General features: G+C 48.2%; 1 protein-coding gene across 2 annotated transcripts in view; it reads right to left on the bottom strand.

Moving 5' to 3' along the window:
* Positions 1 to 27,011, bottom strand: part of TSNAXIP1 (translin associated factor X interacting protein 1) — a 1,023,806-nt gene that overhangs the window by 868,842 nt on the left and 127,953 nt on the right. For both annotated transcript variants that reach the window (XM_069655260.1, XM_069655269.1), the window contains exon 2: positions 4,123 to 4,207. In XM_069655260.1, the coding sequence (XP_069511361.1) occupies positions 4,123 to 4,207 (85 nt within the window). The remainder of the gene's footprint in view (positions 1 to 4,122; positions 4,208 to 27,011) is intronic.

The raw sequence follows: 27,011 nt of genomic DNA, 5'->3' as shown, positions 1-27,011 counted from the left end.
TTCTTCATGTATTTATGGGAATTTCTTTTTTCTGTTGTTTTGATCCAGTCAAGATCCATTAGTTTTTTTTCCACTCCATTTGGGTTGTTGACAAGCTGTTTCTCGTCTACTTCTATCTCTTTCAGAATCCTTTTACAGTTTGTTCTCCATTGCTGGAGGATCGGGTGGGCCTGTAAACTATTCCGTTCTGCCAAGATTTCGAATTGGGGGACACAATTTTCAATTGTTTTCCTGTACAGGTTTAGCATGTTCCATGTGATCTTCGCATCTAGCGTTGTTACACCAACTTCATAGATTACACAAGCGGTCGGGTAACTTTGGGGTATTTGCAGAATCTTTTTCCAAAATTGCCCCTCACATCTTGCCCAGATCTCAATGGAGCATCCGAACATACATTCTGCACCGAAGATTAGTGCTGGAATTACCTTACTTTTATAGAAGTTGATCACTGGCTTGTATGAGAATTTTCCATATTTGTTATGGATTACCCGGGCTTGTGCTGTCAGCTGTTTACATTTACTCAGGGTCTTAACTACCATAGGTTCATCTCGCAGACTTGAGTTGATGTACACCCCTAGGTATCTGCTGCATTTTGCTTTTTTAAGTTTCTCATTTCCGAGTGACCATTGGAATTGGCGTTTTCTTGATGAGGGACCCTTTAGATTTTCTAGGGTCAGGATCTCGGATTTCTCTGCATTGACCTCCAAGCCCATTTTTATTGTATATTCTTTAAATGCTGTTAATTTCCGTTGCAGCCCTATAGGTGTAAGGTCTAAAATTACCATATCGTCTGCGTAGAGGAGCCAACTCAGTTTGTTACCATTTATCGTGGGGGGCGTGCTTCGAACTTCCTCAAACACCCTACCCACTTCTGATATATAAAAGTTGAATAGAGTAGCGCCCAGTGGACAGCCCTGTTTTATCCCTCTGGCCGTTGGTATTGATTTTGAGTGATTTCCCTGGTCATCCAATCGAATTTTTACAGATGTTTGCGAATATAATTCTTTTATGGCCAGGATAAGGCTCAATGGGCAGCCTCGATCTTTCAGATTTTGCCATAGCGTTTCTCTGTCTACCCCGTCAAAAGCATGAGCCAGATCAATCAGAGCTAAATACACTTTCTGGCCTGATCTTATTGCTTCCATTTTTACTAAGTTCAATATTAGCAGATTTAAGTTGCATCCCACGCCCTTTACAAAGCCAGCTTGTCGGACATCAATTGACTTACTTTCTTTTAGCCATGTATTCAGTTTCTGTAAGAGCATAGTTGCAAAGATCTTCCCCAGTACGTCTAACAGGGCAATTGGCCTGTAGTTTGTTGGTTTCAGGCGACATCCTTTATTGAATATCGGCAATTTGATGCCTTCTTTCCATGATGCAGGGATTCTGACCTCTTTTGTGATGTTTTGGAAAAGTCTTTCGCAGAACGCGGCCCATTCGTCGATGTTTTGTTTCAGCATCAAATTTGATAAGCCATCAGGTCCTGCTGCTCTTGAATCACTACATTTTTTAATGCAGGTTACTATATCTATGCGTTTGAAGCTTAGATCCCATGGTTGTATTTCCGGAAAAACCGGTGTTTCTTTTTTAAGTTGTTTCTCGAACAGGGATGTGTAGTGCTTCTCCCATTCACTTTCTGTCACCATGTTCTTCATTATTGCTTTCTGGGGATTTTCTACTTCATTTAGCAGAGACCAGAATCCTCTGGAATTTCGCTGCCTCAATGACTTCAGCATGGCTTCCGCATCATTTTGCTCTAATTTGGCCCTATGCAACCTCACCCATGACCTATAGTTGTTTTTTAACAGACTTGTCTTTTGCTTATATTTCGTGTCATTTGTTTGCTTTAGCTTTCTACAGTTTTTCCTTAGGGTTCTTTTTTTTTTTGCTAATTCTTTATCGTGTACATGCTTTTTGTACTGTAGTTTCTTCGGACCTTTAACTTTCACCCTGTAGATTTCCATAAATTCACTGTACTCTGTTGTTGAGGTCTTCAAATAGCATGAATCAGGCTTTATGGCCTCTGCAAGTGATTCTATTTCCGTGGCCGTCATTCTCAGCCTTGTTCTTCCGGGTTCCACTTCATATTGAGCAGGTTATTCACCTGAAGCAAATCTTACTTTTCGTCTTACCTTGACAGGCTATCAAAAAGAAATCACTGCCGCGAAAAAATCCTACTTCGGTAAGAAGGTGGAAAGTGCTATAAATAAACCAAAGGCCCTATTTGAATTGGTCCACTCCCTCTCCACTCCGACGAAAGCTGCCTTTCTGGTAGCTCCTTCACAGGATCTCTGCAACTCTTTCTTCCTTCTTTCAATCTAATATCGAGACAATCCGAGAGAACATGAAAGCAGCAGCCACCTTTACTTCTGCTGTCCCTATTCTCTCCAAACTGCCGACTTTTCCTACTACATGGTGCTCCTTTTCCTTGTTTTCTGATCAAGATGTACTTAAAGCTATTCACTGCCTCAAGCCTACATCCCCGGCAGATCCGATTCCACTGAATCTGCTTAAAGACATCTCGGGAGACCCGATTCATCATATTACCACTGCTGTTAATGCCTCATTTCAAGAGGGATTTATTTGCAGCTCCTTGAAACATCCTCTTGTGCTTCCTTTGTTCAAAAAAGCCATCCCTTGACCCTGAGGTGTTAGCCAACTTTTGCCCTATTTCTCTCCTGCCTTTTTCTATGAAGGTTCTTGAGGTTCTGGTGTCTCCCCTTCTTTCGTCCTTCTTGGAATCTTCTGGCTCCTTCGATCCCTTTCAATCCAGGTTTCCGGCCTGGGAGGGGCACTGAGTCTGTCCTAAATTTCAGTAGTGGACGATCTGGCCCACCTGGTCGATCAGGGTGGGGTGGGAGCAGTATTACTGCTAGATCGGTCTGCTGCTTTTGATACAGTTGATCACTCCACCCTGCTCTCCCGTTTGTTGGATGCCGGCATTTCTGGCCAAGATCTGGACTGGTGTGCTGCTTTTTTAGCAGACTGTTCCCAGTCAGCTTCTCTTCCTCCTTTTTGCTCCAAATCATTGCTGCTGTCATGCACGGTTCCCCAGGGATCCGCACTATCTCCAATTTTATTTAATATTTATATTGGACTGCTCCTCCTCATTCTGTCACATGGATTTAGATATTACGCCTATGCTGACGACACGCAGATTCTGGTCCGTCTGGAGCTTACTCGTCCCGACACTGCGGCCGCCCCCTTCGATCCCATTCTGCCTTTCTGTTATCTGTTCCCCGCGCCAGATCATCACGCATAGGTGGTTGTGTTTTCTCTGTGTTGCTCATGAAAGCGTGGACTGTTGGCTGTGAAAGCGTGTAATGAACCCCCCGCCAAACACCACTGGCCCTGCGAGCCACCGATGACCACCTTATCTTCAGCCGGTCCGTGAAAACTCTACTATTTGGGCCGTGTCTGCTGCCACCTCTCTGCTCCCTCAGCGCCATGATGCCTTCTCGGCGTACGAACGCTTTACAAATACGTTTAACATAACATAACTGTTGGGAGTTCTGGGTTGAGATGCACTTCCACACAGGGCATTGCTACGTTCTAAAAAACCATCCAGCTTATGGCTCTGTGCATCAGAAATTAGTCATATGTTCAAGTTTGGAAGCCCCAGGTCTATATCCAACCCCAGTGAACCATGAACTGGCCTAGACACCATGGTTGACCCTAAGCTTATTAATGGGAGAACATAAATGCATCCACCTAAGCATTTGGGATGATCTATGTTTTACCTAAACCTTATTGTACATAGACTCACCTACTTGCAGCAAGACATAAAGTATCTAAGAAATATATTTTTTAAAAGAGTCGTAAGAAATGCATGCAAATATGTCGGGTTACTTAATGGATGATAAAAAAAAGCAGAATTTTCACATTGTAAAGTATAAGTATCAAAACATTCCATGTGCATTTATAGTTACTACATCTACAATATAAGAACATATGAGGAAACACACAGCACACCATTGGCCAGTATCCAGACCAAGGAGGAGTTCCACAAACAAAATTCTGGCAACCATGCATTATAGATGCACATTAACAGAACAGAGAAAACACCCAGCTAACTATCCTCCAGACCCTGTTTAGAGTGTTTGCGTCCTTTATAGTACTCACCATACTTCGTTTCATATTGGAGGTGTACTTTAAGTCCACATCCGGAACCTGGTAGTTGCAAGACAGAGCTAAATGTGAAGTTGATCTGTGGAGTAAATGAGAAAATGAATATTAAATATACATTTAGGCCAAAAACATTTTTTGATGGTGCTATTGATTGAGAATTCTATCTAGGATGAAAAGAGTATGAAATCAGCCTTGATAATCTCCAAGGGTGAATAGGTTTGTATTGATGCAAAGGCATATCCAACAAAAGGAAGTCAGCCATGGAGCCTCTCATGATGTTGTGAAAGGCCACCAACAATTACAGCGGGACCAGGATATTAGGACTGGAAGCCATTCTGCCCCACTATCTTTCTTAAATGTGAGGATTGGGCAGACCATGTCTGTAGTCATTATGCACGCTCACACTTCCAGGTAGAGGGAAATGAATTGGCCCAGGTGTGAGTCCACCCCCCCCCCATCAAGAAGGAAAAGCATGGGGTGGGAAAAAAATACTGTTGAAAATAGTCATGAGACCAGAATAGTTCCAGCTAAACATCACAGCAACACCACCAAGGAAGCACACTAACGAGGAGAAGTGATGCAGCTTATATCCTGGCCAGCTTTCTTTTGTCCACCTGGGATATCATCGAACAGGAAGGTGCCTGTGCCATGATGGACTGGAAACCCTCCTAGCAATCTCAATACCAACATGCAAACATCATCGACATTACTTCCCATTCTAAGAACGACCGGTTCAACCATTAGTGGATCCTAGCAGCCAACGACAGTCTCCAGAAACACTACTCCAGAAAACCGCAAAAACATCCATAGACTGCACCACAGGCCTGACAAACATGGATGCCTCTGCAAACTGGACACTTCTGAACCCACTGCACATTGCCCTAATGCCAGCCCTGATTTAGCTGGGCACCATGCTAATCCCGGAGCTTAACACAGAAGGGCACACCCACCATTGACCCTAATAGAGAGATCATCAATGGTCACTGAGCTTAAAGCTGTCTCCCTACCATGGGCAATACAGACCTGAGATTGTAAAGACCCTAGAGAAGTTGAAGTTTGAGCAGTCATATGATCAGCAATCACCACCACAAAGGAACCATTCTTGGCAACTCTCTGGGTGTTATCTTCATAGCATCCTCCCCTACCTCATCCAACATCTGCATTGGTCCCCCATCTAACCACTCCCTAATAGACTTCAATGCTGCAATCTCTCCTCCACCCTCTCCTCATCTACTCCGACTCGACGGAATTCCAACCGGACATGGCTCCATACCCAGCTGACATCAGGTTCTCTCACTTGTCTGCACTCAACCCATGATGTCCTGTTATGTTATGTTTGCTATTATGTTTGTTATTGACATTTGTAAAGCGCATGTTCGCCCAAGGGCATCATGGCGCTGGAAAGGAAGCTACCCAATCGGGAAAGACCAGTGAAGAGGACAGAATTAAAAACAGATTCGTTTTCAACGCTCTTCTGAATCCAAGATGGTTAGCCGTGGCCCTGAGAGATGCAGGGAGGCTGTTCCAAAGATTGGGCGCGGTGACAGAAAAAGCTCTACCTCCGAACCTTGCCCGGTTAAACCTAGGGACAGTAAGCAGGTTGGAAGAAGCAGAACGTAGGTCCCGGTCCAGACAGTATCGGGTGAATTTGAGCTGCAGAAATTCAGCTCCCTGGCCATGAATAGCCCGGTGAACAATGCAATGATTTAAAAAGAATTTGCTCGTTGACCGGAAGCCAGTGCAATTGGCGGAGTACTGGCGTGATGTGGGCACCATAAGGGGAGCCAGAAGCCAGCCTAGCAGCCAGGTTCTGCATACGCTGAAGGCGGTGTATAATGCCAATCGGTTGAGACAGGTAGAGCGAATTGCAATAGTCCAGTCGTGTGAGGACTAACGCGGCCACCACAGGGGGGCGGAGGGCTTCCGGGATCAGGGGCATGACCCTCTTGAGGATTCGAATCTGGTGGTGGGTGGACTGGCACATGGCCGTGACCTGGTTGGATATCGACAGAGAGGCGGAAAGAATAACTCCTAGGTTCTTTACTTTACTAACTGGGTTTGGCAGCGGGCCCAAGGTAGCGGGCCAAAAAGCAGAGGTCCACAGGGAGAGGTTAGGGGGCCAGCCTACCAACAGTACCTCTGTCTTGTCCCCGTTCAACTTTAGCCAATTCTGATCCATCCAAATCCCGACTGCCTTAAGGCAGTCGTGGAGGCACACTGAGGCCTCAGACTGATCCTGATCTAAACGGATCAGGATTTGTGTGTCATCCGCATATGAGTAACAATTAAGCCCATAAGAGCGGATGAGACAGATCAGGGCCCAGATATAAATGTTAAACAAAATTGGCGATAAGGAAGATCCCTGAGGAACACCACAAGTGAGGGAGCACGAAGGGGAAAGAAACGGTGGCATAGCAAGGGTCTGAGTGCAATCTGAAAGGAACGAGGTAAACCAAGCCAGTCCTCCATCGAGCACGCCTCCTTTGTCTTTAACTTGACTCCTACCTCTCCCTTTGGGCACAACTACCCAATGCTTGGCTATACCTTTGCCCACCCCGACTAGCCCCAATCCAAATCCTTCAATCTGTCTGGAGATTCACTACCTGAAGACCAGCATGTGACTCAATGTATGATATTGCAACAAAGACTGATCCCATCACTCCTGTCCCATTTTAAGACCACCCTTTCAGGGGAGAGGGGGCGCTGTTCAGCAGCAAACTGATGAGACGATAGCCTTGGAGGCTCTGCCAAGCCTGCTGACATCCTGGTCTAAATATCCTGTTTCCTGTGCCATCCGAGCGTGAAATCAGCAGTAATGCAAGTGCAGATTGGTCCCCACATATTGCGTTAATCGGGGCTCGCAGTGAGTCTGGGACACCCTGCAAGCTTTGTCTGAATCTGAACAACGGTGAGAGGGGTCGGAACCATTTTGGGAGTGGCGCAGAGTGAGCAGAGGCTGTTAAGGAGTGTGACATGACCCTGCGACAGGGAGCCTGCAGCAAACACCAGAAAGTGAAAGCATCAAAGCGCAGCAGAGAGTGAGATTAACCCCTTAAGTGCCAAGGACAAGATTGCTCATCCTAGAAGCAAGGGGAATACCATTAGGAACATTTTTCCTGGCAGTTAAGTTTAAAGCCCAGCTGAGAATTGGCCCGCTGAGCAAGGGACCGTGACAGAGGCCGTGGAGGGTCCCCTTTGCATCCCGCTTGTCAAGGCAGTGGCTTGACAAGCGGGATGCAAAGGGAGTGCCGGTCCCTGCGAAGCACCGATCTGGCCTCTGGTACCGGCACCATTGCATAAATTACACCTGGCTGCAGTGGTGCAACAGAGCTGAAGCCTGTCGGCCACCGAAGCAGCTCGGTGGTATTTGAACGACCTAACAGCGCAGAAAACGCTGAGGAGGCCTGGCGTTGCAGGAGGTGCGGAGCCGCGGCGCCGACCGGGTCTCTTCTATGATTGCATACCCGGGGAGCGGCGGTGAAGCGCACAGGGAAGGAGGACAGCCCGACATTGCTCTGGGCACACACCTGGGGTCCGACATTGAAGCGCTGCCTCTGCAATCACCCGGGCAGCAGTGGTGAAGGCTGCGGAAGAGGATTGTGTCCCGGCACCACTGAAGATTGCCAGCGCTTCAGGGATCTGCACTTGAGGGTCCTAGCTGGCTAAAAATAATAGGCAAGCAGGTCAAAATCGAGCAATGGAGCCACAAAGAAGACACACATGCTCTGGGACGTAGGCCTGAGAGAACACTGACACTGCTAGGGCATACCATATAAGAAAGCAGAGACGGTGTGTTGCGACCTCCTGGACCCCCGCCGGCTGTGTGGGGTCTGGTAGCCGAGAAAAAGGGCCTCTAACTGGGAACATAGCCCGCAGAAGGAAAGCCAGGTGCTGGACCAGGAGACCAGGCTGCCGCAGACAGTTGACTGATATCACGGACAAGGCCAGTGGGCCAGTTAGGGAAGCAAGTCGGCTGGAGCTTACTGGTGAAGCAGGAGGCAGACCCCAGGATGCTGCCTGCAGATGGGCAAGCTTCCAAAATCACTGGATACTGGGGCACCGGCTGGCAATGCTTGAGGGAGGGACCACTCTGAGCAGGGCACTAAGACAGCAAGCGTCTCCCTGTACTGGTGGCGTAGGAGGTGCGTGGAGGCCGCAGGGTGTGGGCAGTGTTTGGCGGGGACAACAGGCAAAGAAATGTTTGCTGGTGAGTGCAAGACGCCAGAGATATTATGACCACGGATAAGCCAAGGAAAGGGGGAACACAAAACAAAATGGACCAATACATGGTGAGTGGCCCGACCACCGCTTCGGCCCCCATCCTGACCGAGGGGCGTGGCGGCAGGGATACCTGGGATTCCCAGCTCTCGTCATGGAGGCCATTGGGGAGTCCAGAACCTCGCTGGAAGTCAAGATCGATGGTCTCACATCTTCTGAGACAGGACCTATGTAAGATTTCCACAAGAGTCAGGGAGGGAGAGCAACGCATCTCCGACTCAGAGGACACCCTACGGCACAAGTGGCCATGGTATCCCAAAAACACGCTCTGTTGGAGTGAAGGGCGGAGGACAGCAAGGGAAGATCTAGATGCAATAATCTGCAGATCCCTTCGGATACCCGAGAAGGAGGAAAGCCCTAGCATGGAGTTCTTCCTGGAAAAATGGCTGGCAGACTTGGCTGCCCCTAGGAAACGAGTGCACTGGATCCCAACAGTCGCCCAATCCCAGGGGCGTTCCCTTGCACTATGATAGTTCAGCTTCTGAAATATAGGGACTGGGATGCCTTACTGCAGATGGCGAGGGCAACCGGCCCAATAACATACAATGCCCACAGGTTCGGGCTCTTCCCAGATTACACCAGGCAAGTGGAGAGGGCCCGCCAATCCTTCGACTTGATTAAATGGAAGCTGGCATCCTTGGGGATTAAGTATGCCCTCTTCTTCCTGGGACAGTTGAAGGTGTATCACGAGGGGATAGTCCACGTGTTCAATAATCCTGCAGAAGCTTGGAACTGGATGGAAGTTCTGATCTTATCGACTCCCGGACCCAGACCACGGAAGGAAAGGCCCAGGGTAGAGGTGGCGGGGCGGGGGAGGACAGCCCCATCTAGGTTTGACTTGCAGCCTATGGAGCACACAGAAGAAGCATTCGGGGAGGGGAGCTCCAGGGGTCAGGGTTGAATGAATTGCTGGAACGATTCTGGCTTAATCCAGTGGGGACCAAATAGGGGGTCCAGTTATACCTGGGCAGCTGGCAGAGGGAGGGAAGCCTGCATATGCAGCCTGGATGCGCACCCCATGCATAATTGGTTCTGATTTCTCATGCCTGGTTGATACGGGATCAGGACGACAGAGTTGGGTGGTTGCTTGGGTTGTTGGGGGGGTCATGTATGAGTAGGTACACAGGGGATGGCAAAGTTTTACATGGGCATGGGGTGACACAGAGTTGGGTAGGGGGTGACTGGGAACAGACCGGGCTTGGGTGCTGAGCCTGTGGCATGATGAGGATTCTTTGGGATGATGACTCAGGACGGGAAAGTTTCACTGATGACGTGAAATGTCAATGGGCTATGTTCAAGTGTGAAGCGCAGACTGGTGCTGCAATTTCGGATCAGTCAGTCCCCGCAATCAGCACCAAACTGCGCTCATTCGCTGCAGCCCTGGGTTGGGTCGATGTATCGAGACGTTTACACGTAGCTGAGAGGGGTACTCTTTTTTTTTTTTTTTCTCTGGGGTGCACGCCTCCATGTCGAGGATTTACTATTTTTTTGTCCCATCCAATGCAACTCATAGCCTACTGTCCGATATGTTTTTGGCTAGAGGGATATCAGATCATTCCTTGCTGGTCATCGCGCTGAAAGACGGGCAGTCTAGGCCCCTCAGGAGCTGATGGTTAAATACTTATTACTTCGGGCAACCGGAAGGTCTGTCCACCTGAGGAATATTACACCATAAATATGGAAACTGTCGACAGCCCGGTTGTCCTGCGGGAGGGTTATAAGGCTACACTGCAGCGGAGGCGATCTCGATGGTAGCTGCTAGGTGCAAGAAACACACAGAGGTGGTGGAAGAGGCAGAGAGGCGGTAAGGCAAGCAGAGGAGGTGTTCCTTTCCTCTCAGACAGCGGAAGCAAAAATGAGTTTGACTACCGCGCAAGAGGCACTGCGCAATGTGGCTCTAGATAATGCCAGATAGGCACATTGGGCTAGGCAAAGCCAGATACATTAGGCAAGGGACAAGGCAGGTAAAACACTAGCCTGGCTCAGATTATTTTTTTAAAAAGGCAGTTCAAAACATGGGTTGTAGCACGCTTGGCCTTCCACATTAAAGTCACTTATTTTCAGTTCACTACAAGTTCTTTCACAGTTCAACAAAAGTTCACGTAGTCCTACGTCTGTCGGGCTAGGACCTCTTAAGGCATCAACAGTTCATGTAGGTCTCCCTGAGTCGGGCTCGGACCTCTCAACAAAAAGTACCTGATTCAACATAGATCTCCCTCAGCCGGGATCGGACCTCGCAATCACAACACTTACAGGGGTAACCTTCCCCAAGCTTCATTCACATTAGGCAGGGGTTCCCTTCCTCCAACTTGTTTCACCTTCCAGTTCTCCCTCAGTCGGGCTCGGACCTTTCACTGGTGTAGAAGACTTTCGAGTGTGTGAGATTTTTTTCATAGACCTCCACAGGACCACTTCTACTTTCACTTCAGCTCTCCCTTATGTTATTTACCCCAGTGTCTCTTGGTGTTGGAAGTTCCATAACACAATCAGATCAGTTCAAAGAAATCTCTCGTTTTAAAAAGAAACTGTTTTTATTTGCTTTTTTAACAAAAACAACAAGCGGGAAGCAATAACAAGGGCAACAGATCCCGAAAAGCAACCCACCCACCCCAACGTCCACCCCCCCGCCCGTAAATACCGTATGGAGCCTGTGTGGAAGTAGAGGCACACCAGCATACATGTCTAACCAGTAGCAGTTTAACATTCCAAGAATAAGTTACAAAGCAACTATATGAACTCGATTCAGCTTGGGATCCCGTAGACAAATACCAAGTCTTGTGGAGGTTGATATCCTGTTTCCTAACAGAGCCCCGGGAAGCAGCCCATAAGCAGTCAAAATCCTGAGGGCCCCCCCAGCCTGGGTTGCCCCTCCCCTCAAATTACCTCATCAACCCTGTGCTTCATCCTGTGTGCTGGGTGAGGCTGGGGGGCCTCAGCTCCTAACAGCATATATGATCGAAATGAGGCCCAAACGCCTAATGGTCTGCAGTTAAATGGGAGCGTTTGGGCATATTGCGTCTCTCTCCTCTCGCACATTGAAATATTATGAAGCCATTCATAAAATCTAGGTGTCCTGTTCCATCCCCAGGATTTAGCAATAAGTGACCTCGCTACTGTGGATTCCATGGCAACGAGACATTTCTCTGATCAGAGGCCCACCTTCACCAAGGCTAGGAGCCATCATTCAGGGGAGGACTGCCGGTGGAAGCCCAGCATCTCAGAGACAGCCGCCTCCACCCTATTCCACAGGGCTTGTACCTGGGGGCAGGACCATGCTATATGGAAGAATCTGCAAATTTCTGACCATATTTCTGACAATTCAGGGTAATACTTGTGCAGGCAGGCTGGGGAGTAATACATCTGTGCAAAAATTTGAAGTGTATTAGGCGGAACCGGTTGTTAAACGATAAAGATCTGGTTTGCGAGCACACCTTGTCCCACTGTTCCGTTGTTCGTATCTTCCCAAAAGTGTTTTCCCACTTACCCCTGTAAAGGCCCGGGTGAGTTGGGCTGTTTGATTGAAGAATTTTGTATAGAGAGGAGACCAGCTTGCTCGTAGTTGAGGGAGAAGTGATATACTGCAATATTGGGGAGATAGGCGGGGTGATTGGCAAGAGGCCATTTGGAGCATATCACCTAGCAGTCAGTAGTATAAAAGCATAGTGATAGGAGTCCATTCTCACCTCTCCTTCAAATCCATCCACGAGATAGACCTACCACAAGGTGCCATGTCCCCCAGGGTATGAACATTTAGTTTAATGAAATGTTTTCTGAATACCTTCTCGTGTGTGAGATGGATGCCCCTGACTCCATATATCGCCATAAGGGGGGAGTCTCAATGATTCTGTCCCACCCGCCGGGCCTGCTGGTCCCAGGACTTCAGTGTTACTTCCAAGGGCTGTACCTCAGATCTCAACTGCCTCGCTGGGGTACCCCATAACAGTCCTCTCACGTCATTGGGGAGAAGCGACTCCCTCTCAAGGTGAATATGCAGAAGATCAATTGAAGGTGACCACCACCATAATGAGTATTGAAGTTGAGCGGCCAAGAAATTCAGAAATAAGTTTGGAAATTCAAGACCGCCCCTGCAAACATGTGCAACATATCGAGTGACACACGTTCCATGACCGCCAGCCCATATTAGCCTGTTCATCAAACCCTTGAGCCATGCCCAAAATCCAGGGGGAGGCCAGATCAGGACATTGTTGAAGATATATAGAAATGTTGGTAGGATCACCATCTTAGCCAATGAGATCCTGGCTGCTTTTGAAATGGGTAGGCGGATCCATGCATCTACTTTTTGCTCCAGACCTTCTGGGGCATCAATATAGTTGTTCTTGTACAGCGAGACTGGAGATGTGGATACACATGCCCCGGTGACGGATATCCTGTGGGCACAAGCGGAAGGCTTCACCAATGTCACCCTGGGAAACGCAGGGTGTCAGCGGAAGGACCTCAAATTTGGACCAGTTGATGCGCAAGCCCAAAAGTTCTCCAAAGCGGGGGAACTCCTCTACCATAGGTTGCAGATTCGCCTTGGGGTGCTTAACGTACAGAGGCATGTCATCTGCATAGAGGGAGACCACAGAGTTGTGGAAATGGATCCCACCCCCCTGTGAGCATGGTACTCCTGCAGCACACATGCCAGGTGCTCAACTGCCAGGGCGAATAGTATAGGGGAGATGGGGCATTCCTGCCAAGTACCCTGTGAAGGATAGATCGCCTCTGATTGCATGTGGTTGGTGTACACCAGTGTTTTAGAGGCAGTGTAAGGAAGACGTATCCATTGTATAAAGGAGGTAACTAAGCCTGTACAGCAGAGGACCTCGAAGAGAAACGGCCACTCCACTGAGTCAAACGCCTTTTTCGGCATCCAGGGCGGCCACGGCTATCGGGATCTCTGGGTTCATTTATGCATCAACATAAACAGTCTGCAGAGATTATTTTCAGCGGAACATCCTGGAATGAAGCCAGCCTGGTTTGGGCATATGCGGGAGGAGCCTATCGGCTAGGAGTTAGGCCAGGATCTTATTATCGGTGTTCATTAAGGAGAGGGGCCTATAGAAGGAGCATTTACGGGGGTCCTTTTTAGGTTTCAACAGAACCGTCACCAGAGCGGTTTTAGTGGATTGCAGGAGTATCCCCAGTGGACCGGGCTGCCTCAAAAATTTTTCGCAGCCCGGGAATTAATGAGTCAGGGTTTGCTTTGTACAGTTCAGCAGTAATCCTGTCCGTGCCTGGGGCCTTCCCATTGGGGAGTGACCGGATCACCTTGAGGAATTCTTTGTCTGAGGGATGGAGGGTCATTCGACATTGCACCTTGCGCTGGCTCCAGCCAACCCAGTGCTATTCTGTCTAAATACTGCATGATTGAGTCATGGCCTGCGATGGTCTGGGTGGTGTGTAGCCTGTTGTAGAATTCCCGAAAAGCCGCGTTGATCTCACCATTGTCTCTGATGGGCTCCCCATTGTCCCCTTCGATTTCTACTATATTATCCCATTGGTGTTCCTGTTTTATAGCACAGGATAGTGTCTAGTTCGGGCAGTCGCCCTTGCGTATGCAGCAGATGCTATGGGGTCTTCCAAAAAGCATTCCTCTCTATCAGTTAAAATACCCATTTCCTCCCGTTTTTCCCTCAGTCTGGGCTGTACATCCCGGGTATCTTGGAGGCCATGCTGGATCTCCAACTGCCTAATTTCCGGTTCCAGTGCAGAGATGAACCTACGAATACACTTCAAAACCCCCTTCCTTGGATATACAGCATCCCCGGAGGTACACCTTGAAAGACTCCCACACCACCCCGGGGTCAGGGACTGAACCCACATTTATCTGGACAAACGTAGAGATGTCCTGCCATATTTCTTCACGGAAGACAATGTCCTCGAGGGCACGGGCTCTAAATCACCACCCGAGTTGCCTGGGGGGAGGGGCGCTGCAGGGTCCACACAGCTTATTAAGACAGGAGAATGGTCGGATAGGGTCCTAGGAAGGATCTGAGCACATTGGGTAACATGGGCCAGCTCGGGTGATAGCGTTACGTAGTCGATTCTGGAGGAGCTACCATGGACCCCGGAGTAAAAAGTGTACTCTCTACTGGTAGGGTGAAGGAGCCGCCATGTATCAATAAGGTTGTGATATTCTGCTATGGTCGCCCCTTTCTGGGCGGCTCTTGTGAGGGTAGTCTGGGTGGAGGTGGACCTATCCAGGTCAAGCGAGAGACCCATATTAAAATACCTTGCGCACACCACCTCATAGTTCAGAAAGGTGCGCAGGTGATCAACACACCCCTGGAAGAAGTCCGGGCTATCAAAGTCAGGGGCATAGATATTAACAAAGAGATTCCGCCATCTCACAATTTCTCTAGCCACTAGGAGATACACCCTTCCCTGTCCTCAATTTGGTCATGAAGTTTAAACTCCAGGGAGCAGTGAATATAAATGGCAACCACTCGGGAGTGTGTGGAGAAAGATGAGCAGTATCTGTGAACTCCCCATCCCGTAAGGTTGGGAAGCTTGCCCCTCTTTTCTAAGTGAGTTTCATATAAACATAGTACATTAACTTTACAGTTCCTAGCATAGTTTAAGATCAAGCGGGCCTTCTTCCCATTTGTGAAACCACGTATATTTCAGGTTAATAGTGTAATGTCACTGCTCCGGGTGTCTGCCCTTTCTTGGATGTGTGTCATAATCCTTCGTTATTACGTATGAATAAAAAAGTCAATCTTGGTATCTGTGTATCCGACCTAACCTATACGGTATTGTAAGTGCTCTAAAAGCATTCTGTGTCCGGTGAGTCAATTCACACCCTGCTTTCCAAAGCAACTCTGTCCCCCCCTCCATCCCGAACCCCCCAACTCAACATGTCATTAACAACCCACTCCCCCCCCCCCACCCACCTCCCACGCCAGAAACACAAACCTACCGGCCTTTCAAACCCACCCCCCTCCCTTACCAATTTGCCAAATACCCAAACAAAGCCTTCAATAGCACTGGGTGTGGGGGGGCTGCCGACTGTTGATTCGACTCTGTGTGTCGGAGGGCCTACCACCATATTTCTAGCATAATAATCAATGGCTGGCGTTGGACATGCCGGGGAGCGTTCAGTATGAGACAGTATCGGATAACAGCATCATTGTATTCCATCCTATCGCACAAGGCTTGGTGTATATACTGTTTGGGTATCATCGGGACCTGCAGGGGGAGGCCTTTGGGTCCCGCATATCCATAGCAAATCATTCAGCGGGTTCCAGGGACGTGAAAAAAGTGACCCTGCCATTGTGCACTCCCCTGAGCTTGGCGAGGAATATCATTGATTACTGTATCCGTATGTAGAGGTCCTTCTTAGGATGTTCTTCACCGCCTGGAAGGTCTTTCTTTGATCCTGGACTTGTTGACTGAAGTCTGGAAAAAGGCGTATGGTCGCTGATCCCCACTGTAGAGTTTCTTTTCTCTCGTTGCTTGCAGTAGTATGTCTCTGTCTCTATAGTTAAAAATGTGTGCTATAATGGCCCTCTCCAGAGCACCACGAGGTGGTCTGGACGCCAAGGAGCGATGTGCATGCTTTACAATAAACATACTTGTGACTGGTGGATTATCAAGGACTTCCTTAAGTAGTTTCTCCACAAATACCTCTATGTTGTCTATGGGCATAGTTTCTGCCACTCCTGGTATCCAAATATTATTCCTTCTGGATCTCCCCTCTTTGCCACAACCTTCTTGGTTGTTTGTTGCAGGGAAACCACCTTGTGCTTGAGTACTGCGAGCTTATCTTCCCCTTCGCCGATCCTCTGTTCCGCCTCTGTCATCCTGCCACATAGCTTGTCGATTTGGATCGCAGAAACATCAACCTTGCAGGTCAGGGCATCTATTTTGGCCCCGAGATTGTCAGTGCTGTTCTTCAACACTAATAACGTCTGGTTCAGGGCAGAGACATCAAGGTAGGATGGACCTGGCATTTCTACCGGCGTAGGAGGGTTCTGATCAGTCGTGGCAAACTAGTCCATCTTCGCCTGCTTCTTGGGGTTTCCCATTTTATGGTAGCGATAGCCAGCTGTCACTGAGGTGAACTGTGGGGGTACCCTCTACTCTTGTGCTACCCAATCTACGACCCACTTTGCCACAGTGGATCCTCCCCACCTCTCCCCTGGAAATCCAGAGGGGTTGGTGGCCAACTGTTTTATGTTATGCCACTAGGAGTAACTGAAGGGTGAGGCCGTAGGCTCCAGGGGTGCGCAAGCCTCCGGTGCAGGTAGGAGGAGAGGCACTAAGTCTCAGAGTTCATGAGCTACAAGGGATGTCTTCGTAATGTAGCCAAGCCATGGGGCATGGATGGGTATGGCGCAGCGGCAGAATGTGAGTGGGGTGGACTCCTGTGGCGACTGAAATGCGTAAGTTGCAAGCCCTGGCTCCAGCTCTCCAAACGCTTATGGAACTGGCTTCTGCACCCACATGCAGCACCACATTTCACACAACAAGACCTCGACTTAAAATACTGGTTTCAAATGTTGGCAAGTTTTTCTGCACACAGATGAGTGGAAAGACTGTGTGGGCACCCACTCCGCTAGAAGACAGGAGGCGCTGGCCCAAAGAGTCCCTTGCACAGCACTGTTCATTCATGGTAGAGGAGCGTTGAGAACAGCTAACTTGTTAACCATGATTTCCTTCAAAAGGATCTGTGCAGTCCGGTTTCGTTAGCCCCTTTGCTTTTGAGCCAGTGATACTTTCTTCTTCTTTTCAGTCCTGCAGTAGTAGCTGAAAGCATTGGTGTGACATAGAGAGGGGCTAGGCCTGGGGTAATGGAGCAGTGCTTCTGCTTCCGGGCATGATCACAAATGCACAATGGCACCAGTAGCTGTGTAACCATTTAGTTCATATTCTGTGTGCATCAGTTGTATGGTGACAACTGCGGGCTTCTATAGATGGTTTTCTCTTAAACTAGAGGCCGGGTTGTGTTTGTTTGTAATTCCGATGTCATAGACTTATCAGGCCAATCCGACGTGCTTACTAATTTTAGGCAGTGGAAGCCCTGATTTAGTGCCTGATGTGTCGCAGGGGCGTAGTTGCAGATTCTACATGCCCAAGGGAAGGGGGGCACGACAGTATCCAAGCCGTTGGGGGAAGTATCCCCTACAAGACAACAATTCTAGCCTGGCTCAATCAAAGAGGGGGCCATAACTTTGTTAGAACCCAAGATCTGAGACTCCTTCCTGAGGATTCAGATTGATAACTGGTGCTCACTTGATAACACAGATTGTATTGTTATTGAATGTGGGCTAAGTAGTATTCCCTTGTTCTTTAACAAAAAATTCTAACCTGCAGAATATGTCCTCATTTACTAAGCTAAGAATTATTGTGAACTGACATTCTTATGGTTATGTATGCCTTGGTAGCTCCTCTTGTTCTGATGTTTTACCATTTGCCTGATTATGTTGTGCATGTCTAGGTTATGTTTGTATTGTCTTCCGTTTTTGTCAGCACACTGAGGCCTACGGGTGTGTTGCGCTATATACAAAATTGACTAAACTAAACTGTCGTGCAGGGGGGAAATGCAGCGGACCCCCCCCGACCTGCCCCCGCGGCTTGGACTCACTGCAGTTCTTGCTGCTCCGGTCGCTCAGGTGGTAGGCGAGTAATCCGGGCACAGCGCATCCCCAGCACTGCGCGTACAGTGGCTGATGCAGGACGTTGGTGGTGGCTCCCCCGGTTTGCCACGTTCCAGGTGCCCAGCGAAGCCCCACACCCAGCGGGGCCCATGCGATAACAGCAAGCGGAGGGAGGTAGCACCACCGCCCGCTCCTCAAGCTCGGCTCCTCCCTGTTGGGCACCGGCCCGGCGCAGCCCGCAACTCGGGCAGGGCTGCCACCAGAGGGGGGATGGAAAGGTCCGATGCAGCAAGTTGCTCCCACACGCGGGGTCCCAATGCTCCTGCAGCCGCAGAGCTACTCTTGGGATGGCAGGGCATGAGGCAGCCACGCTTACTCCAGCCCTGCGAGGAATATGTCCTGCGCCTCTCTCAGCGGTTGCAGAGGCCCGGTGAGAATGCAGTGTTTGTTAGCTGGCAGGCAAAGGACGATGTTATGTCGGCTTGCTGCTGTAAGGTGGTATCTGGTCAGGACCCCGGCTGCACCAACTCATGGGATAGAGCACTGTGTAGCTTGGCGAGGTGGCAACACTGAAGGCCCCGGTGGGTCAGAGGTGGGATTCCATCAGCAGAGGGCAGGATGTTACAGCCTCCGACTGAGCCCTCTCAGGCGGTGGCCATTTCTTCAGCCACGCAACAGAGTCTCCTCAGAAATCTTTCTCTTAAAGCATTCACCTTTTAACTTCCCTTTTCTTCGGGATTAGTCTTGACCATTGCACATTTCAGAGTTCGTTCACTTTGTCCATTCACACACTTTGTGGAGACTTTCGAGTGGGCTATTTCCTTTCACCGAACCACTCTGCTACTCTGTATCACTGGTTCCACAGTTATCAGTAAGTTTAAAAGTTCACTACTGTTTTGCTTTCTTTTGCGTCTCATCAGCACGCACGCAACCTTCAATTGTAAGGTACACTGTTGCGGCTTCAATCTTTCCTTGACACAAACCGGCCTTTCATGTCTTTCGCTAACTCACCAGTTGTGTGCATTACCTTCTCTTCTCTGCAGCTTTGATTCACGAGTCATGGTTGATAGCACAGGTTTGGCTTTGCCTCCCCAACTCTGCCGTTCACCTGGGAGGGTCACAGGTGTCCTTGAAACTATGCAGATTTCTTCTTGCCAGGGATTTGGCTTTCTCTGCGTATCCTTCATGGTTTCCCAGAGGCAACAACCTCCTGCAGGGATCTTTAGGGTTTCACTACCCCTTGCTCTGGTCCCTCGATTGGTCGTCCTGCTCCAGTGGGTTTTACTTTCCCCTAGAAAATCTGCTCCTTCTCGTGTCTCACCTTGCTCAGATTGTATCTCCATGTTCCGCCTTTTATCCGTGTGGGAGGAGGTAATGGGTATCAGATGTATGTAATTAAGGTCAAGAGCCTGGCCTTATCAACTGGACAAGTCCAATGAGATATGCAAGTGTTAGCCTCTTTACACTTAGTCGTCCTCCTCCTCGGTCAGGTGTTTGTGTAGAAAGGGGGGGGGGTTTGAAGGCTGGAGAATCCTATAAAATAGGATGGAGTATGGGCACGGGAAACGGGGGATACCGCGTCCCTACTCCCCAAAGATCAACCACCCAGGTGATTCTCCTGCACTGTTCCACCCCCAGGGTCTGGATCCAAAGGCGATGGCCATGCCCTGGCCACCTGAGAGAGAGATCACCGGGGAATAGCAAGTGGGACGCCCTTTGGTTTCTCACAGCAGACAGGATGGGTGCCTCCAACGGGTGCCTCCAACAGATCTTAGAATGGCCAGCATAGTGGTCCTCCCGAAGCCTGGTAAACCCCCAGAGCAGTGTGTTCCTACAGGCCGATCTCTTTGATTAACGGAGAGGCCAAGATTCTTACCCGGGTCTTAGCTAATTGCTTGCTGGGGGTAATCAGGTCCCTGGTCCACTCGGACCAGTGTGGGATCATGCCTTCCAGGTCCACAGGCTGTTATTTGCCATTGGTTCAGCTGCGGAAATGCCGGATCCGCTGACCCTGCGTGCAATAGACTTTGAAAAGGCGTTTGATTACGTGCGATGGGATGCGCTCTGGGAGGTCATGGGTCGCATGGGGCTTGAGGGGAACATCTTATCTTGGGTTTGCCTGCTCTTCACTGCTCCAGTTGTGACAATCGGAGTGAATTCCCTTGGGTGGGTAAGAAGGCAGGGGTGCCCCCTGTCCCCGCTATTATTTACGCTGGCCGAGGAGCCGCTTGCGATACAACTCAGAGAAAGCCCTGAATGGGGGGCGGGATTCAGAGATCCCTGGGAGGGGAGGAAAGGGTCTCACTCTATGCGAACGATCTCCTGATATACATGTGCAACCCAGTAACAGGGTGCCCGGTATTAAACTGCATATTGACGGTATACCAAGGATTCAGAGGACTTAAAATGAATTGCCAAAAGTTAGTTGTGCTCCCGTACGAGGGGCTTGGGGGGATATAAAAGTTACTATATTCCATCCCCGATTTCTGATCGAGGCAAGTGACGTTCCATTACAGAGAAGAAATTAGTAATTTAAATTTTAAATGCAACACTTTCACATCCGCACGTTTTCAGAACCGACAGGCTGCCATGTTGCTCCTTATTGCTGCAACTGCAAAAGGACAGATTGGTGTCTGGCGATCGTCCCAGATAATGGTTATCACAGATGCGTTGTTGACGATTATTGTGCAATTACGGTTGAAGAAGCCGTCGACCAGTGAACAGTACCCACGACAGGCACACATCGGTATAAATATGTAAAATCGAGAATGCAAAAACATACTTCAGTACCCAATTTATAATTGTATATACACAGTACATATTTATGTTAACTATCAATTTAAGTTACAATTATCATGTACGATGTGTATTATTTGCGTCAAATTGAACATTAATTCGTCACAGTGTTAATCATGTAGCATACAGCACACTTGCCATCCTCACTTGCATAAATATGATTTAAAATTTTGCTTACATTGTGTTTTGTGTTTCCATTCTCCCTATGTGACGGATGACCAACCGCTTCGAAAGATATATCTCAGTAATAGAAACTATGTAAGCTTTTAAAATAGTGAATCTTTTCACTTGTTTGTGGATATTCGACACATTTTGGCCTTCAAATTGTTAGCGCAGAGCGTTCAAGGACAAATAACTATGTAACCCTTCATCCAGTGTTCACAGCGTGCCAGAGAGTTTCATTTTGGGAACACATGCCACAAAATTTAACAATATTAATGGCAAACTGTGCAGTGAAAAACAACCAAATATTTCTACACATATGAAAATATTTACTTCCATTTGAACAGTATCAATGTGCCTGGTCCCACAACATTTACGTATTCTTTCAATGATGACCATAGGTGAGGTGCAGACAGGCCACTTCTTTTCTGAAATAAACATAATTTGAATACAAAAGTGGTGGGTTAATATATAGAGACGGCATGGACGGACTGGGAAGGGGTGGGGGGGTGGTGATTTTGCACCAGGATGGGTGGACTGCTGCAGCCAAGGCAACAGGTGCAATAAGCAACAATAAAAAGAAAAAATGTTTACATCACTAAAATTCCAGCATGCCTCGAATGAGTGCCGATTTGAAAGGCTTACTGGCTTCTGTGTATATCTATTCCTGCAATCATATTGATTTTTTAATTGATGCATGCGCGCCTGGTTGTCCTCCACATTTGGGCCTTCACAGTAAGATGTAAATGTGCAAAGGCCACAGGCGCATGTTCATAGTGCATATTGGCAAGATATATTCCTCTGCTCGTTAATTTAATGTTGGCTAACACTGTGGCACATAAACCTTTGGTCTATTGCTATCTGCAGCCACTTATCATGATTCCTACATTCCAGCGAGGTTGGACTTCATTTATTTTATTTATTTATTTATTTATTGGTTATTTGTAAGAGCACCTATAGAAGAAATTGTGTTTCAACATGCCACAAGACAAAAAAAGGGGGGGCGGGGACCCATAACGGTCCTACTAGGCCTTGTGCCATTCGGATCATGCAAGAGCAGTGCAAGAAGTGTATGGGGGAGAGAGAGGGGATGGGGAGGTGTAGGTCGGGCAGAAGGGAAAATGCTAGGGTGGAGGGAGGTGCAGAGCAAGAGGAGCTATACAAGTGCAGGGGCTGGAGGAGGAGGAGGAGAAGAAGAACAGGGCCAATGGGCTATGCAAGTTCTAAGGGGAGACCAGGTGGGCAAGAGCCAGGGGAAGCAGGGAGTGAGGACTACATGCGGAACGCGGGGACGGGGGTGGACCAGGCTTGGTAGGGATGCACACCCTGCCAGGCTTCTCAGGGAAAAGGGGCTCAGAAGGGCAAGTGCAGGTTCGTCAGGAAGACAGGGTGCTGGGGTACACTGGGCGAGGAGGACCTGGTGCCTTCTGGAGCTCAGAAGGGACTAGGCAGCCAGTCAATGCATCAGATAGGGGGGGCATTAGCTGGAGTGGGTGTGAATGAAGAAGAGAAAAGTTGGGTCTTGAGAATCTTCCGGAACTTAAGGAGATCAGGCAAAAGCCTGAAAGGGACAGGGAGGCCGTTGCAGAGGGATGCTCCTGCTGAGAAAAGAGATGTACCCCACACTCTCTGCTTGGAATAGCATCTGATCTGCAGAGAATTGCAGCTAGATGACCGAATGTCTCTAACAGTGAGGTACTTAGGGAAAGAGTTGATGTAGTGGGGTCCATAACCCCAGAATCCTTGTTGATGATGCAGAGGGTCTTCAACTTGATCCTTGCAGCTACCGGGAGCCAGTGGAGATATTTTTGGGCTTGAGAGATGCAGTCCCTGGGCTTGAGGCCAAGGATAAGTCTAACAGTCCTATTCTGGATTAGTTGAAGGGGTAAAGGGAGGATTTAGGCAGACTGAGGAACACTTTAGGCTGTTCCAGTAGTTCAGCCTGTAAATGACCAGAGCTCTGGAGACATTGAGTTTCTATATGTCTGCTGCTCCAATTTTCTGCTTAGATTCTTCAGCTATTGCTAGTTCATTACAAACAGGATTTGAAATTAGGATTAGGTAAACAGGAATTACAAGCAGTGCCTGGGTGTGCCTCAGTAACCGGTCACCAGGAGCTACCACTACGGAACAAGTAGCTAGTTTATAGCATTACATTAGTTGGCCTGAGCGAGCCTATAGCAGCTCCTGGTAACTGTTGGTTTTAAGCTCACTAGTCTCTTCTACATTTGATTTGATTTGAGTCACAAACTTGAAATAATCAGACTGACATTTATTGTTCTAATATAAATCCATTATATTGATGGCAATACATACACAAATCAAAGAAAAATAGAAATGTTAAGGCCTATCTAGTGACATTACTTCACAAACAGTAATTAAGAATACATTATTTAACAATTACATCTCAAGTGACATATTATTCTATTTATTGTACAATAAAAACAATTTCCAAACACTTCACATTGTGAAGAGAGCACATCATTTGAATCTTGAAGTCAACCTTTCAACAAGTTCAAGTTTGGGAGGGTAAACCTCTTTTACAATGTTCTGTGGCATAGACTGGGCCCTGGAAACAAAATCTGGATCAATTCTATGCCCAGCACATTCAATGTCAGATCTTTCAAAAATTCAAAATCCATCTGCTGGAAGATTGGCTTTGCAGCCCACTGTTTGCTTATTTTGGTAAACTCCTTGTTGTAACAAGGCATCCTGAAATTCCTGCAGTTTTTGCTTGTTCCCGACCAATGTTCTCGTTGTGTGCAAGTTTAGCTAGCCTCCATACCGTCTATGCCAAAATCCAACCTTTTAGGACTGTATTTTAGGCACACATTATGGAACATCTCCAAATGTCCAGTGTGGCAGAACTCGGCGAGTCCCCGCATTTTGTCGTACACAATCTTTTCCAGTGTTGTTTGAGGGGGGGAGCCTGGAACCAACCACCTTTTCTTACACTTCTGCTTCTTGCTCCATGTGCACATTTGTGGACATTTTTGTTTTCTTTCCAAGAGTGTATGTTAAAACAATGGTGCATCAATGAATGCCATTTTTCAAGCAGAATATCTACAGATCCATCACAAGTTTTGAGCTCCACCAAAGATTGGTGCGGATAGACTGATCAATTTAAAATGTTTTCTGTAGCAGCTGTAATTTCTTTCTAAATTAATTTTGCGACGTGCCTTACATCATATTGATGCTTTATGTCTGGGAACTGCTCTCGCATGGCCTTGGCTATTGAATGGTGCCTGTAAGTGGCTATCAGGACTATTTGCATTCCTCTGGATAGTGTGTTTTTAATATAAGCACAAGGAGATCCAATTAAGAAAGTTTGCATGGAGTGTTCAGTGTAGTTTAACAGGCTACTCAATTCGTTTTTTCTCTGATTTCTAACCCAGAATAATGCCTTTTTCTTGATTTTCCTTTACAAGAGAGAAGAATTCTCAAATTATGTGGAGTCACAACCAATGTCGACCAAAAAGCGTACAATCTCCTTGATCCAGGAGCTCAAGGCCAAGGACAGGGCCTTAGGGTCCATTTGGTTAGAGAAGTAAGAGTAAATAGAGTTATAGTTGTTATAATCAGCTCGGATTTTTAAATATAGAAAACAATCTGATATTAGTTTTCAGGGATATTAAACCCAGTTCTGTGTATATCACATCCACAGGGACACCATTAGGGAGCCCAAGTGCACTCCTACAAAGCTTCCATTCTGTGGGAAGGGCCCCCGTGTACCTTCCACACACACTACACTCTTGTTCAGCTGTTTCCTGGTCTTATGTTTCTTTTCATCCAGGCCTCTTGAAAATGGTGGTCTTCTCTGAAAAGGTCGAAGGTGGTTCCCTCTTTGCAGCCTCTCTGGTCTCACCGCCTTTCTCCTTGGTTTAAACTGCCATCTCAGAATTGCCTCTTCCCCATGCATTTTACCATCTCAGAGTGTGCTTTCATGCTCTGCCTTTTATCCGTGTGGGAAGGTAAGATGGAAATCAGGTCTGTATAATTATCAGAAATTGCCTGACTCTGCCTGACACTGGTGTTGGACATGTCAGGTATATGGCTCTGGTGTTAGTCCGTTGTTGCTCACGATTAACTGTCTGTGAGAAATTGTTTGCATTGGGAAACGGGGTAGAGGGGTGGGTGGGGGGGGGAGTAGAGTTTCTAGGTATCCTACCTGGTAGGATGGGGAAAAGGTGTTACTGGGAAGGGGATACCGCTTCTCACCCTTCGGTGTCCCACCTCCACTCCCCGAAGACCCTGCATCCAGGTGATCCTCCCGCACTGGTCTACCCCCAGGACCTGGATCTAATAGTGACCATGTCCTGGCCACCTGGATGACAGATTCCTGGGGACTAGCGGGTGAGACACCTTCAGGTTTCTCACACCAGGTAATCGTATGCATCTCTGAACCCATCACCCCTTCCACAAGCTCCCCCGAGATGCAAAGATAATCTATAGGAGTATAGGTCCCATGATAAGTGGAGTAAAATGTGAATCCCCTCTCTTGAGGATGAAAGAGGCGCCACCGATCTTGAAGGCCATGTAGGTCTAAACAGTTCTGTAACCTCCCCCCCAGTCGAGGTGGACCCTGATCTGGCCAGCCCCGGTGCCCTCCTGTACAACTGTATGTTTGCCCAAATATTAAAATCTCCAACCACCAGGTGACCACTCCCCTCGCTTAAAGGTTTGGCCAGCACCGGTTCCGGGAAGTTTAACTGTCCTGCTGTCCTGTCTTTGGTTGGGGACTTATAACAGCATAAAGGTGAATCTATCTTCCCTCATGGCTCCCACCAACATCATTGCCCCCATCTCCACTTTAAGCCTTTAATGGAACAGAATACCAACACCCCCTTTTCTTGCCTCCCCAGGCCCCCAGAACGCCGGTCCTAAAAGACCACTTGGGATCATCATTTCCTCACCCCTCAGAAACCTAGTTTCCTGGAGGAAGAGAACATCCGCTCTTGCTCTCCAATCTTGACTCTAATCTCCCTTCTGTCCTCATTCTCCTCAATCTATCCTCTGCTTTTGACACAGTCAACCATGCCATCCTGCTCAATCGTCTCTGTGACAACCTTGGTATTACTGATCAGGCCCTGGCCTGGTTGACCTCCTTTTTCACCGACCGACCCTCTCAAGTCCAACTGGGGTCTTTCCTCTCTTTTATCCCTCTCTCTAATTGTGGTGTTCCCAGGGGTCTAACCTCTCTGCCCGATGCATCTCCACTTTCTGCTCAAATGTTCAATGTTATGCGGATGACACTCCGCTATCTTACAGGCTCCCCTCAGCCACCATTGCTTCTTCTTTCATACCAGTCTTGTTGGCCGCAATTCAGGAATGGTGTGCCATCAATGATCTCTGCCTTAATGCCAGTAAGACTGAGATCCTCCTCATTGGGAAACCTGCTCCCTACTTTCCTCTCTCTCTGGCCGCCCACTCGGGGCCCTCCTCCGGCTCTGTCCTGTGAGACGAAGAACCACGGTATCATCTTCGACTCCACCCTCTCCTTCTCTCCTCACATCTCTGACGTCTCTAAGAAGTCAAACTATCAGCTGCACCCCCTCAGAAGTATTCTTCCTTTTCTCACTTTCGCTCAGACGCTGTCTCCAGAGCTCTGGTCCTCTCTAGGCTGGACTATTGCAACAGCCTCTTTCTAAATCTTCCTACCTCTACTCTTCGACCTTTACAACTTATCCGGGAACAGGACTGCGAGACTTGTCCTTGGCCTTAAGCCCAATGATCGTATCCCTCCAGCACTGAAATCTCTTCATTGGCTACCTGTGGCTGCAAGGATCAACTTCAAGACCCTCTGCATCATCCACCAGGCTTTCTGGGGCCTGGGACAACTCTACCTCCAACTTTCTCTCCTAAAACATCTTTATTCTCAAGCTCTCCACTCATCCACCTCCAACTCTGAGGGTGGAACAGCCTTCCCCCTCTCTAAAACCTGAGTAGAACCACCTCTGGTTCAGGAAACAACTCAAGACCTTCCTTTTCGCTTCAGCTTTCTCTCTTCCTCTCTTCCTCTCCCCTGCTGATGCACCTGACTGCTCC

The sequence above is a fragment of the Ambystoma mexicanum genome, chromosome 1p, assembly GCF_040938575.1.
Source record: "Ambystoma mexicanum isolate Mex_15411 chromosome 1p, UKY_AmexF1_1, whole genome shotgun sequence".
Lineage (NCBI taxonomy): Eukaryota > Metazoa > Chordata > Amphibia > Caudata > Ambystomatidae > Ambystoma > Ambystoma mexicanum.
The sequence above is the reverse complement of the archived record's forward strand: the minus strand, read 5'-3'. Positions and strand labels throughout refer to the sequence as shown.